General features: G+C 34.4%; 1 protein-coding gene across 5 annotated transcripts in view; it reads right to left on the reverse strand.

Annotated features, from left to right (window-relative positions):
* Window positions 1-13,151, reverse strand: part of PDS5B (PDS5 cohesin associated factor B) — a 176,223-nt gene that overhangs the window by 37,639 nt on the left and 125,433 nt on the right. For all 5 annotated transcript variants that reach the window (XM_023208803.1, XM_023208802.1, XM_023208804.1 and 2 more), the window contains exons 20-21: window positions 8,571-8,694; window positions 5,348-5,506 (exon numbers count right to left, since the gene is read on the reverse strand). In XM_023208803.1, coding sequence (XP_023064571.1) covers window positions 5,348-5,506; window positions 8,571-8,694 — 283 coding nt within the window. The remainder of the gene's footprint in view (window positions 1-5,347; window positions 5,507-8,570; window positions 8,695-13,151) is intronic.

Here is a 13,151-nt window from a genome sequence, read left to right on the forward strand (position 1 = left end):
AAAAAAAAATCTTGAGCTGGAGGAGTTTGTTTTTGCTTTCAGCACAACCCCAAACTAATCCTGAGGTGATCACGTGCAAGTACTAGTACACAGGTGTTTACAGTAGTAACCAGGAAATTAAGATGGCAAAAGAGCTGAACCAATCTTGGAACACTTGAGATCCCATTTTTACCCTTAGGTCAAAGAACAGTAATTGAGTATCACCTCAGGTAACCCTCTGGCAACAAAACAGGAAGCCCTAACATATAAAAGGCAAACTCCCCCAAACACAAAGAGCTACAGATTCACATACAGTTTAGGACTCATTTCTTCCGCTGAGAAGTGCCTTCAAAGTATGAAGTAAAAATAATGAAAAACAAATCACATTAGGCACACTGTGACGAAATTTCTAACTAAGGATGTCAAGATCCCAAAAGTTTCCATAGAGAAGCTACCAAAAGGAATAAAAAATAAACTTCAGATTTCTCAGCTGCAAGACCAGATGCCAAAAAAACGATGCTCTGAATTTTCAAGTGACTTGAAACACAGAATTCTAATATCCAAGAAACAGTATTGAAGAATGAACACTAGAATTCAAGACAGAAAGTTTCCAAATTACAATCCATGTTGAAAGAATTTCTCAAAGATAACACTAAAATATTTAATTCACAAGAAAAAACTACATTAGTATAAACTACTACAAATACAAAGAAAAATGAAAACAAAAACCTTACATAAATAAGAAACTATCAGATACTACCAGAAACAACAGAGACTATCCGGTAGATTTATAAATAATAAAGCCACAAAAGATACAACAAAAACAAATGACATATGAAATCTGAAAATTATGGGATGGAAAAATATAGCAGTCAAGATGAAAAGCACTGAAGAGGATATGGACTTAAACGGGATACTGATATATTTTATCTTACAGCACCAAATAAAATATAAAATTCATGAATGTTTACACAACTAGCAGAATAACAAAATAAACCAGAACAAACATGATTAAAAGCAGAAGATTGAAAACTTCATCACAGCAGAAGATGTGAATACACCTCTTTCAAAAACTGATAAGTTAGGATGAAAAAGGATAAATACCTAAAATGTAAGTAAATATACAGAAATAAAATATGCAAGGATTAGAAAATAAAGCTGGCATTCTTTATAATTGACATAATTAAAATAGAATTTAGCAAGAAAGATGGATATAAAATCAGAACTACCAAATAATTCACCTCATCAATCATAAACATAAAACATAATCCTAAAAACTTTATTTAGCACCTAATGTAAGTTGTATGAGAGAAATTTGAAATTTTTCTTTTTAGAGAAAACTGTAAGACTTTAAGGAAAGACATCTTGTGGAAGGGCAAACAAATCAATGGAAAAGAACAGAGGCTCTATAGGAGACATGAGTGGTGGCACTGCAGATTACTAGGAGATGGTAAGATATTTTAATAAACAGTGCCGGTGAATTTGGTAACTCTAAGATGCAGCAAAAATGAAATCCTTATAGCATACAAAAAACAAGTAAATCAATTCCAGATGGACTGGTTTTTGTGTGTGTAAAAAAAGAAAACCTTCAAACTTTTAAAAGAACATATGGGAGGCTATTTTAATAACGTTAGAGTAGGAAAAGATTACTTAAATAAGATGTAAAAAGTATTAACTACAAAAGAATAATGATAAATACAGCTACATTAAAAGTAATAACTTTTGTTCAGGCCAGGCATGGTGGCTCACGCCTATAATCCCAGCACTTTGGGAGGCTGAACTGGGTGGATCACCTGAGTTCAGGAGTTCGAAACCAGTCTGGCCAACATGGTGAAACCCCGTCTCTATTAAAAATACAAAATCTAGGCAGGCATGGTGGGGGGCACCTGTAGTCCCAGCTACTCGGGAGGCTGAGGCAGGAGAATGGATTGAATGTGGGAAGTGGAGGTTGCAGTGAGCCGAGATGGCACCACTGCACTCCACCATGGGTGAGTGAGACTCCATCTCAAAAAGAAAAAAAAAAGCAATAACTTTTGTTCAAAGGATCAAAGGACACAATAAAGGAGTGAAAAGACACACATAAATGAGGTTTTACACATTTCATGATGATATTATAACACGTACCAGATAAAAGATTAATGTAGGTAAAGATTACCTATGGGAAAAAAGCACCAAGGGGAATAAAAGGTAAAATACATCAAAAGGGAATTTCAGAAAGTAGGCAACATGAAGGGTGACTAGACATATAAACTTAATTAGTAAACACAGAAATGCATATTGGGACTATAATGAGCTATATTAGATGAGATACTGTATCTATTATTTTCTACCAACAGAGTATAACATTACTGGCAGATTTCTTAATAGAAAAATAAGTTTTAACAAACATTATAGAAAATGATTTGCAAAAAGGTGAAAAGTTCAATATGTCTATATACTATGATTCATCAACTTCACTCATAGGAATAAAACCCAGAGAAATTCTTGCTCATACGTAACAGGGGGCTTCAACAGAAACATTCATAGCAGCACTCTCCAAGAGTAAAGAAATGGAAATATTCCGCAATCTACCAGAAGAACAAATAAATTATATTTTCCACAGTGAAATTATAGAGTACCAAATGAATGAACCACAGTTAGATTTAGTAACAAAGACTATTCCTAAAAACAAATGTGGAGTGATAAAAGCAAATCCTCCAAGACTACATAGGGTGTGATATAATTCTTAGAAACCTTAAGAACAAGCAAAACTGAACAAGTATGTGGAAAATTTTGTTGTTGTCAGAGAATAACCCAAGATTCAAGAGAGTAGATATTAGGAACAGGGAGGAAATAGAAAGGATTGAAGAGTAATAAAACTCTAAGGAACTAAGAGTTCATAGGTGTTCACTGTATTATGAAACATGTTATATAAATGTTACATACATTCCTTTGTACATATCAAGTATATAATAAAACAAGACAAATTAATGTATCAAAAATGGTGAGCAGTTCTGTTTCTGACAAGATGTGACTAGGTTGTTCTGAACCAATTTTCATACTGAAACAAATGGAAAGGCTAGACAAAATATTTTTTAAAAATCAGTTTGAAGGGAACAGACAACTACCAAAGCAGTGAGAATTTGCAGGGCAAAGTTTCCAATGAGGAGGGAAAGCAAAAGATTTGAGTCTGGCATTGAGATTAGTTTTTTCACATATAGACGATTAATGATTCTGAAAGTGAAAGAAAGGGGGATGAGAAGTTGAGCAAAGCTTTTCTGTCACAGAGCTGGAAGAACAAGATTAAGAATCCTGAGCCCATTAAAAAGTAAAGTCCTTGTTAAACAACCTGGACTTCTGGGTGGATCCCAGACAAATATACTCTAGACATAAGGTGACCAGAAAAAAAAAAATATGCTTGTGAAAAACTGAAGCCAAACTTTCATTTTCATTGGATGGAAGTGATGCTGACGATGGCTTAACTGCCTGATAGAAACAAAAGTAAAATTCTCGAAGAATATAAACTCATCTGAAGCCTCACGTTATCTCAACAACTTTTCATACAAAATGTCTATCACTCAATCAAAAGCAACATATGTACAAGATAAAATCTAACCAGAAATTTAGAGAAAAAAATAGACAAAAGTTGTAAGAGATCAAGATGATAAGCCTAACAGATATAATCGTAACATAACTAAGATTTTTCAAGGATTTAATGACAAGCAAATTCTGCAGCAAAACAAAGAGCTATGTTTAAAAACTACAGAATTGCAGAATTGAAGTATATGTGTATATATGTGAAATTAAGAATTCAAATGCATAAGCTTTACGTATGATTAGACAAAATTGAAGAGAGTGAACTCAAAGACAGGTCAGAAAAAAACAAAAACTGAAGCATGAGGAGGCTGGTAGAAAAGTACAGAAAAAGTGTGTCAGATAGCTAGACCACAGCAAAAAAAATGTACGTTTAAAGTGTGTTAATAGAACTGCAGTAAGAAAGGAAAGAGAATATGAAACAGAAATCATGTATGTAAAGATAATGCCTGAAAATTATTTAAAATTTGTAAAAGACTTTAAGCTATACATACAAGAAGAGCTATAAGCCCCAAGTACAATAACTATAAAGGAAAGTATACCCAGACACATCATAGTAAAACTGGAAACCAATGGAAAATAGAAAAGACACAAACATTCTCAGCAAAAGACAGAAGACCTTCAGAGGAACAGGACTGTCAATAAACCTCAAGAAAAAAGAAAATGGAGAATAGAATAATATATTCAAATCATTGATGGGGGAAAATACGCCAGTCTAGAATTCTTAACCCAAAGAAAGCATCCTTTAAAAAATTAAGGTAAAATAAAGATTTTTCCAGACAAACAAAAACTGACAAAATTCATTCATGGAAATCCAAACTAAAAAAAAAGTACTTAAGTAGTTCTTTAGATAGAAAGAAAATCATTACATAAAAAGGATTGAAAAACAAAAGGAGAAAATATGTTAGCAAATCTAAATAAATATTAACTGCATAAAATAACAGCAGTAATAGAACTGTGTGAACAAGAGCACAAAAAAGCACCAAGGAATAAAGGGGATTAAAGTATTTTGAGGTTCCTTGTGCTATACTGAAAGTTCAAAGCAGACCAGTTGACATCGGCCTTCAATAAGTCAAAAGCCCATGTTGTAATTTTTAGGAAAACTACTAAAATAATAGTAAAGTGCAAAACAGATTGGTAAAATGAAATAAAAATATTTAATCAAAAATAAGAAAAGAGAAAAATGAACACAACTGACAGGACAAACTGAAAATAAAAAATCAGGTGGCAGATTAACCCAAATATCACTACTTACATTATGTTTACTTTTGGGAGTAGAAACTTTATCTCATGTTTCTTTTAATTCTCCAGAGAACCTAGTACAATGCTGTCACAGCAGATACAAAATAACTGAAGACTAACAAAACCATTATTTCCTCTCCCAATGTTTTTTCATTCTCTCCCAACGTAGGGAAAAGAACTTAATACAAAAAAAGGAACAACTATAATCATGACAACCATACTATGAGCTGGTTTCCCAATCTGCATATTTTTAAAAATAGATGCCCTGTCAAAAATTAAACTCCTGTAAATCTGACATAGATAGCATCAGGTTATATTTTGTATTTATCAAGGAATGTATTTGACAAGGTCATAGGCCTATTCTCAACAAAAAAGATGTTTCAATGTGGTTTTGCTCATAATGGAGACAAAGCTTATTTTTGTTAAACAGGAAAACCTAAAATCAAGGCACTTAAATGGAAGTATTATTGATATCATTTCACTTCTTTCCTTGTTGAATAAAATTCCAAAAGTTAACATTACAAAGAACATGAATCTAAAAAATATAAATTACCCGATCATTCATGAGAAGATCTTTCACAATGAAAGTAGCTACCAAAGATTTCAAAGGAGCAGCAAATTGATCAGGTGCAAGGAGAGCAATATGACCAATAGTAACCAATGGTGTTATGAGATGTTCCAGGTTGCTTGGATCTAGGCTCTTATGCAGAGGCTGAAAATGAGGGGAGGAAAATATATTTCAACTCCACACATATGCAAATAAACTCTTTACATATTTCATTTCCAAATTACAAAATTGTACAACTTTTGTAATTTATTTTGTAAATCAAATTACAAAAATTTATTTTGTAATTCAAATTATGAAAATTATAAAAACTACAAAAATTTCAATAAATATACATAGTATAAGTATTAACTCAAGATTACATTTAGACTTCTATAGGTTATCTATGTCCAGAAGGCATCAGGTTCAAACATTTTCGGTTTTGCCCAATTCAGTTTAGAGGTAGGGTAAAGAAACATTTCAACATGGACTTCATAGCATATAGTTTATTACCATATACACGAAACTGTTAGAGACTGCTAGGGTTCACCAATATCCACTTCAATTTCCTGGGCATAGGGAGGACTCCACTAGTAGCTTCCTGTGCAGTTAGGTGAGGATATATGAATGAGTTCTGGTCAAGGGAGTGGGAGTAAAATGAAGTATGCCACATATGCACTGAGGTGGGTATGAGCAGTGTGTCTTCTCCACAGGCTGTACTCACTGGCTGGCTTGATGCCAAGGATCCAGTGGGATTTAAAGAGAAGTCACTAATCAGAATGAGTCTGTGTCCCTAAGCCACTGATTAGAGAGGGTCATTCATACACCCACTGGGCTTTTCAGAAGCAAGAAATAAGCTTTTACTACATATACTCACTTGAATTTGGGGGTCTTCATTATAGCATCAAATATTAAACACTGTAACAAATAAAATGATTTTTGCTTTTCTGATAGGAAACCCAACCATTAATATGCATTTTACCATGACAAAAGAATGAAGAAGCTCTTCAAATACTCATATAAAATGATATCAGAAATAAACTATTGTTAAGGCTGGGCGCAGTGGCTCACACCTGTAATTCCAGCACTTTGGGAGGCCAAGGCAGGAGGATCACCTGAGGTCAGGAGTTCCAACATGGTGGAACCCCATCTCCACTAAAAATACAAAAATTAGCCAGGCTTGGGGCATATGCCTGTAGTCCCAGCTACTCAGGAGGATGAGGCAGGAAAATCGCTTGAACAAGAAAGGTGGAGGTTGCAGTGAGCAGAGATCACGCCACTGTACTCCAGCCTGGATGACAAAGCAAAACTCCACCTCAGGGGGAAAAAAAAAAAAAAGAAAGAAAGAAGGAAGAAGGAGGAAGGAGGAAGGAAGGAAGGAAGGAAGGAAGGAAGGAAGGAAGGAAGGAAGGAAGGAAGGAAGGGAGGGAGGGAGGAAGGAAACAAAACAAACAAAATATGTGTGTGTGTGTGTGTGTGTTTTAGTTTTTGAAATCAGAAGGGTGACTAAAAGATGCCATTGGCATAAGGAGAGAAAGGGGAAACAAAATATGTGTGTGTGTGTGCATATTTACATGCCCTTACTTGTATATGAGTAAAATATCGCTGGAAAAGTACATTCAGAAACTAGTAACAATGGCTCTGCCTCTGGGGAAGGAAACTAAGTGGCTGGGGATACATAGGTGGGGGAACTTTTCACTGTATATTCTTTTTTGCATCCTTCTGATTTTGAAGCAAGTGAATATATTTTCTATTAGACATTTTAATGCCACATTTTAATGAAAAACTGGTGCTCTATTCTCCCACACAGAACACTAAGAATTGTAGGCTTGAAAGGCAATACAAAACTGCTCTTTCCCAACAACTTAGGGCAATATGAGGCTTCATTTAGTCAAAAAATATATTTAAAGGAGTCTACTTCTCGCCATTCAAGACTTCCCTCAGTACTTCCATTGCACATCTTGCAAGCCTATTGTTCATATTATAAACAAAAATATCACAGTGTAGTTTTTTCAATTAGTTTACTATAAGTTTGATAATTTTCCATAACAAAATCATTTCTGAAAAGCTAAATTAATGGCCAGGCCCTAGATTACTGGAACCTCAAAAATGCCAGATATTTCTATTAAACCTTTTCTCAGGAAGCCAGCCAACCACATGTTACATAGTAAGAGGACTACAGAGGTTCTTGTAAAGATAAAACAGCAGATACAATATCAAAATGAAAACAAAACTCCTCTGAAATTCAACTTCTATCAGTGTTTATCTCATCACCATTGAAAGGAAAAGAGCGACCAAAAAAAAAAAAAAAACTTTCCTATAAATTAACACCAATTTATTAAAACCATTCTCATATACAAACACAGACTACAGAAAATATCTCCATCCCCAAATACACAAAAACTAAACTTTCTGATATCTAAAGGAAAGATGGTGTTTGGAAGATAAACTACTTTACTTTCTCCGTCAGGTCTTTAATATAATACATGAAAATATGACAAAAGTACCACAAGAGTTTCTAAAACAAAGATATTAAGTCGAAGTACTTATGGTAAGGAGCGTCAGAATAACTTCTAAATTGTTTTGACTTTACTCAAGGCTCTCTAACTAAAATTACGAAGTAGGATTTTATGAATTTTCTGCTTAGCTTTTATTTGCAATAGTAATGTTAGCATCAGGTCCTAATTACAATAGGCAGCAATAAAATTGCAATGCCTGAGTAAAGTAATGTGGTAAAATGTGGATAAAATAATATAAAATATATACTGAAAAGACACTTTATATCTGACAAAATTAGGTCAGTCATAAAAGTATAAACTTACTTTATATTAACAATTAGTACTGATTTACAAAACCTTACACTTCAATAGTTTCTCAAACAGAATTCAAATTTTTTGATCCTATAAATTGAGAGAATAATCACCTGTTACCTACTATTTGTACCTATGATTTTATATGTAATTACCTGTCAACAAAAAATAGTCTCCAAATACAAACATATAAACCAATGTACAAAAACATACAATGCTTGATTTCTGAATCTATCATTAAACATTTGAATACTGAGATATTTTCATATTTTAACACTTATCAATGTTGATTTTACTGATTCAAATTCTGAAAATATATTACAAAATGATGCATCACCAAATGGGAACATTCCATTAAGTCATCAATATTTGTTTTGTAACTATGACATATCAAACAAACAAGAAAATTTTTTTCTCATTACCTCAAATATCTGTGCAAACTGGGTCTCTTTACTAGAAAATATCGCATGGATACAATGAATGGCATATTTGGCTTGACGGGGGGGTCCTTTTTTAGATTTGTGATGTAGAACAGGAAGCAAGGCTCTATACAAAAAAAATCAAAGAAAAACAATAAACCAGAAAAATCAACAAAACTTCTGCTAGATACTTTAATATTTGTATTTTTAAGTAATGATTTACAAGGACAGCAAAAGGCACCAAGATTTACTCAAACTCACTTTCAAAGGCCTATGATTTTGCTTTATAAATATTTATATTAAAAACATAATCCAAATACAAATGTGGTGTTTTTTACTTTTTATTTACCAAAAGCAAACACTAACAAGGCTGGTGACCCACACTCTCCTGTTAATGTTGCTCCCAACAGGCCTTTCTCTTTTTATTCTTACTGCTATCATTCCAACTAAGCTTCTGCCACCTTACACATGTACAAAATTGACAATCTCTTCTTTCTCAAGTCTCTGCCTCTTCCAATTCACCTTTCATTTTGTGCCAGAGCAAGCCACAAAAAGGAAAATCTGATTAAACAATGCTTATTAAGCAATATTACATGACATGGACTATTAAAAGGCTCCAATATTTAACCTAATGCTACTAGCATTTTAGGGGCAAGATAAATTAACAAAATATATGTTATGTTAAACTGTGAGAACTGCTACAGAGAAAAATTATTTTAAAGATGGAGGATAGAAATAGTAAACAGGGAGAGAGGTATAAGAGAATTACAATTTTAAACAGAAGATCTCTCTGATAAAGAAACATGTGAGCAGAGTTCTGAGGGAGGTACTGAGTAAGTCATGCAGCCACCTGGAAGAACATTCATGCATCGTATTATTTTATAACTCAAACATTTAAAATGAATAATGAATAAAGGAGCTCTTAAACTATTATACAAACATCTCAAGGCAAAAGAAACTTCCATAACTTCCTCATTGCCTGATACCAACCCAGTGCTTATCACACTAAGAGCAGAGTCTCACAAAAGATACTAAAGGTGAAGTATAATTAAAAGAAATATATTCCTAACATGTAAAGGCCGAAAAATGGAGAATGAAAAGACCAACAAAAACACAGAAAAACACGCTAGATAGAAAAAGGTAAAACGTTCTCTAATACTATACTGAGTGGGCAAAAGTTGGAAGCATTTCCTTTGCAAACCGGCACAAGACAAGGATGCCCTCTCTCACCACTCCTATAAGTTCTGGCCAGGGCAATCAGGCAAGAGAAAGAAAGAAAGTGTATTCAAGTAGGAAAACATGAAGTCAAATAGTCATTCTTTGCAGACGACACGATTGTATATTTAGAAAACCCCATCGTCTCAGCCAAAAGACTCCTTAAGCTGAGAAACAACTTCAACAAAGTCTCAGGATACAAAATCAATGTGCAAAAATCACAAGCATTCCTATACACCAATAAAAGACAGAGAGCCAAATCATGAGTGAGCTCCCATTCACAATTGCTACAAAGAGAATAAACTGCCTAGGAATACAACTCACAAGGGACGTGAAGGACCTCTTCAAGGAGAACAACAAACCACTGCTCAAGGAAATAAAAGACAAAACAAACAAATGGAAAAACATTCCATGCTCATGAATAGGAAGAACCAGTATCACGAAAATGGCCATACTGCCCAAAATAATTTATAGATTCAATGCTATTCCCATCAAGCCACCATTGACTTTCTTCACAAAACTAGAAAAAACTACTTTAAATTTCATATGGAACCAAAAAAGAGCCCAGATAGCCAAGACGATCCTAAGCCAAAAGAACAAAGCTGGAGGCATCACACTACCTGACTTCAGACTATACTACAAGGCTACAGTAACCAAAAAAGCATGGTACTGGCACCAAAACAGATATACAGATCAATGTAACAGAACAGAGGCCTCAGAAATAACACCACACATCTACAACCATCTGATCTTTGATAAACCTGACAAAAACAAGCAATGGGGAAAGGATTCCCTATTTAATAAAGGTTGCTGGGAAAACAGGCTAGCCGTATGCAGAAAACTGAAACTTGACTCCTTCCTTATACCTTACACAAAAATTAACTCAAGATGGATTAAAGACTTAAATGGAAAACCTAAAACCATAAAAACCCTAGAAGAAAACCTAGGTAAAACCATTCAGGACATAGGCATGGGCAAAGACTTCATGACTAAAACACCAAAAGCAATGGCAACAAAAGCCAAAATTGACATACAGGATCTAATTAAACTAAAGAGCTTCTGCACAGCAAAAGAAACTTATCATCAGAGTGAACAGCAATCTACAGAATGGGAGAAAGTTTTTGCACTCTATCCATCTGACAAAGGGCTAATATCCAGAATCTACAAGGAACTTAAACAAATTTACAAAGAAAAAAACAAACAACTCCATCAAAAAGTGAGTGAAGGATATGAACAGACACTTCTCAAAAGAAGACATTTATGTGGCCAACATACATGAAAAAAAGCCCATCATCACTGGTCATTAGAGAAATGCACATCAAAACCACAATGAGATACCATCTCTCATCAGTTAGAATTGCGATCATTAAAAAGTCAGGAAACAACAGATGCTGTTGGACAGGATGTGGAGAAATAGGAACGCTTTTACACTGTTGATGGGAGCATAAATTAATTCAACCATTGTGGAAGAGAGTGTGGTGATTCCTCAAGGATCTGGAACTAGAAATACCAATTTGACCCAGCAATCCCATTACTGCGTATATACCCAAAGGATTATAAATCATTCTACTATAAAGACACGTGCACACATATGTTTACTGCAGCACTATTCACAATAGCAAAGACTTGGAACCAACCCAAATGCCCATCATTGAAAGACTGGATAAAGACAATGTGGCATATATACACCATGGAATACTATGCAACCACAAAAAAGAATGAGTTCATGTCCTTTGCAGGGACATGGATGAAGCTGGAAACCATCATTCTCAGCAAACTAACACAGGAACAGAAAACCGAACAACACATGTTCTCACTCATAAGTGGGAGTTGAACAATGAGAACACATGGACATAGGGAAGGGAACATCCCTTCCCTATGTCCGGGGCCTGTCATGGGGTCGGGGGCAAGAGGAGGGAGAGCATTAGGACAAATATCTAATGCATGTGGGGCTTAAAACCTAGATGACAGGTTGATGGGTGCAGCAAACCATCATGGCACATGTATACCTATGTTACAAACCTCCATATGTATCTCAGAGTTCTGCACATGTATCTCAGAACTTTAACTGTTTTTAAAAAGACATACAAATTACCCTAAAATGTATGAAAAACTGTTTACCTTCACACATTTTTTAAAAAATTTTAACAAGAGGATTTCCGCTTCAGATTACAATGGTATAACTAAGACTATTTACTCTCCTGCCTTAAACGCCCAGAAGAGATAAATATGCTAAAGGTTTCAGACACTAGAGAACAGGCAACAGAGAAATGTGATCCCTGATAAATGAGAAACAAACCAGAAGAGCTTTACACCTGCCCAGCTCATTGCATGGAAGTATTAAATAGTTTCCAGGCTGTAGTACAAGTGACCCAAATAGAGCCTGGGTTGAGGGAGATAAAGATTAGAGTTCACGGAAGCCAAGGAAACTCTGATTTCTAGAGCACAATACCAGAAAGGAAGGAGTTACAAAGGGAAAGGCAGCATGAGTTCTGCTAATCTGCAGAGGCTATCCCTGAGTCTTTGGTTGGATAATGATCCTCACTCGTGTTAGGAGGAAAAACTACCTGAGACCAGGAAAAGGACCATGGAAAGCAGCAGAACAAAAAATTCCCTCAACACAAACAGGGCGGGTAATTACTCATTCCTACCAGTCAGACTAGAAAGCCCTTATAATATACAAATGGGAGAAAAAGTACTCAATAGAAATAGACCCAGAAATGACCATAAGTGATGGAATTAGGGTAGACATTAAAACAGCTGTTACAAAAAAACACTACGCTACATAGACTCAAGAAAGAAAAGTAAATCAGGAACGCAGTGCTAGAAATGAAAAATACAAAATATAAATATATATAAAAATATATAAAAAGAACACAAATAGAATTACTAAATATAAGAAATACAATTGAAATGGAAAATAAACTGATGGAATTAAAAGCAGATTACACACTGCGAGAAAAGTATCAGTGAACTTGAAGACATAGCAATAGAAACTATCAAAATAAAATGAGAAAAAAGGGCAAGAAAAAAATAGTAACACAGCAGCTGTGATCTATAAGACAGTATCAAGCAGTCAAAAATACTTGTAATTGGAGTCCCAGAAAACAAGAAGGCAGATGGAGAGAATAGAAAAAAAAAAAGTATTCAAAGTAATAATGGCCAATTTTTTTCCAAATCTGATTAAAATAAACTTAGAGATCCAAGAATCTCAATAAACCTAAAGCAGAAAAAAGATAAACCATTTCAAGGTACGTTATTATTCATATGGTTAAAAATTAGTGAAAAATAGAAAAATCTTAAAAGCAGTGCAAAAAACAGAGAAACAAGGAGTGATACAACACTTTTCATCAGAATCTTCAATCCAGA

Source organism: Piliocolobus tephrosceles, chromosome X, assembly GCF_002776525.5.
Source record: "Piliocolobus tephrosceles isolate RC106 chromosome X, ASM277652v3, whole genome shotgun sequence".
Taxonomy (NCBI): domain Eukaryota; kingdom Metazoa; phylum Chordata; class Mammalia; order Primates; family Cercopithecidae; genus Piliocolobus; species Piliocolobus tephrosceles.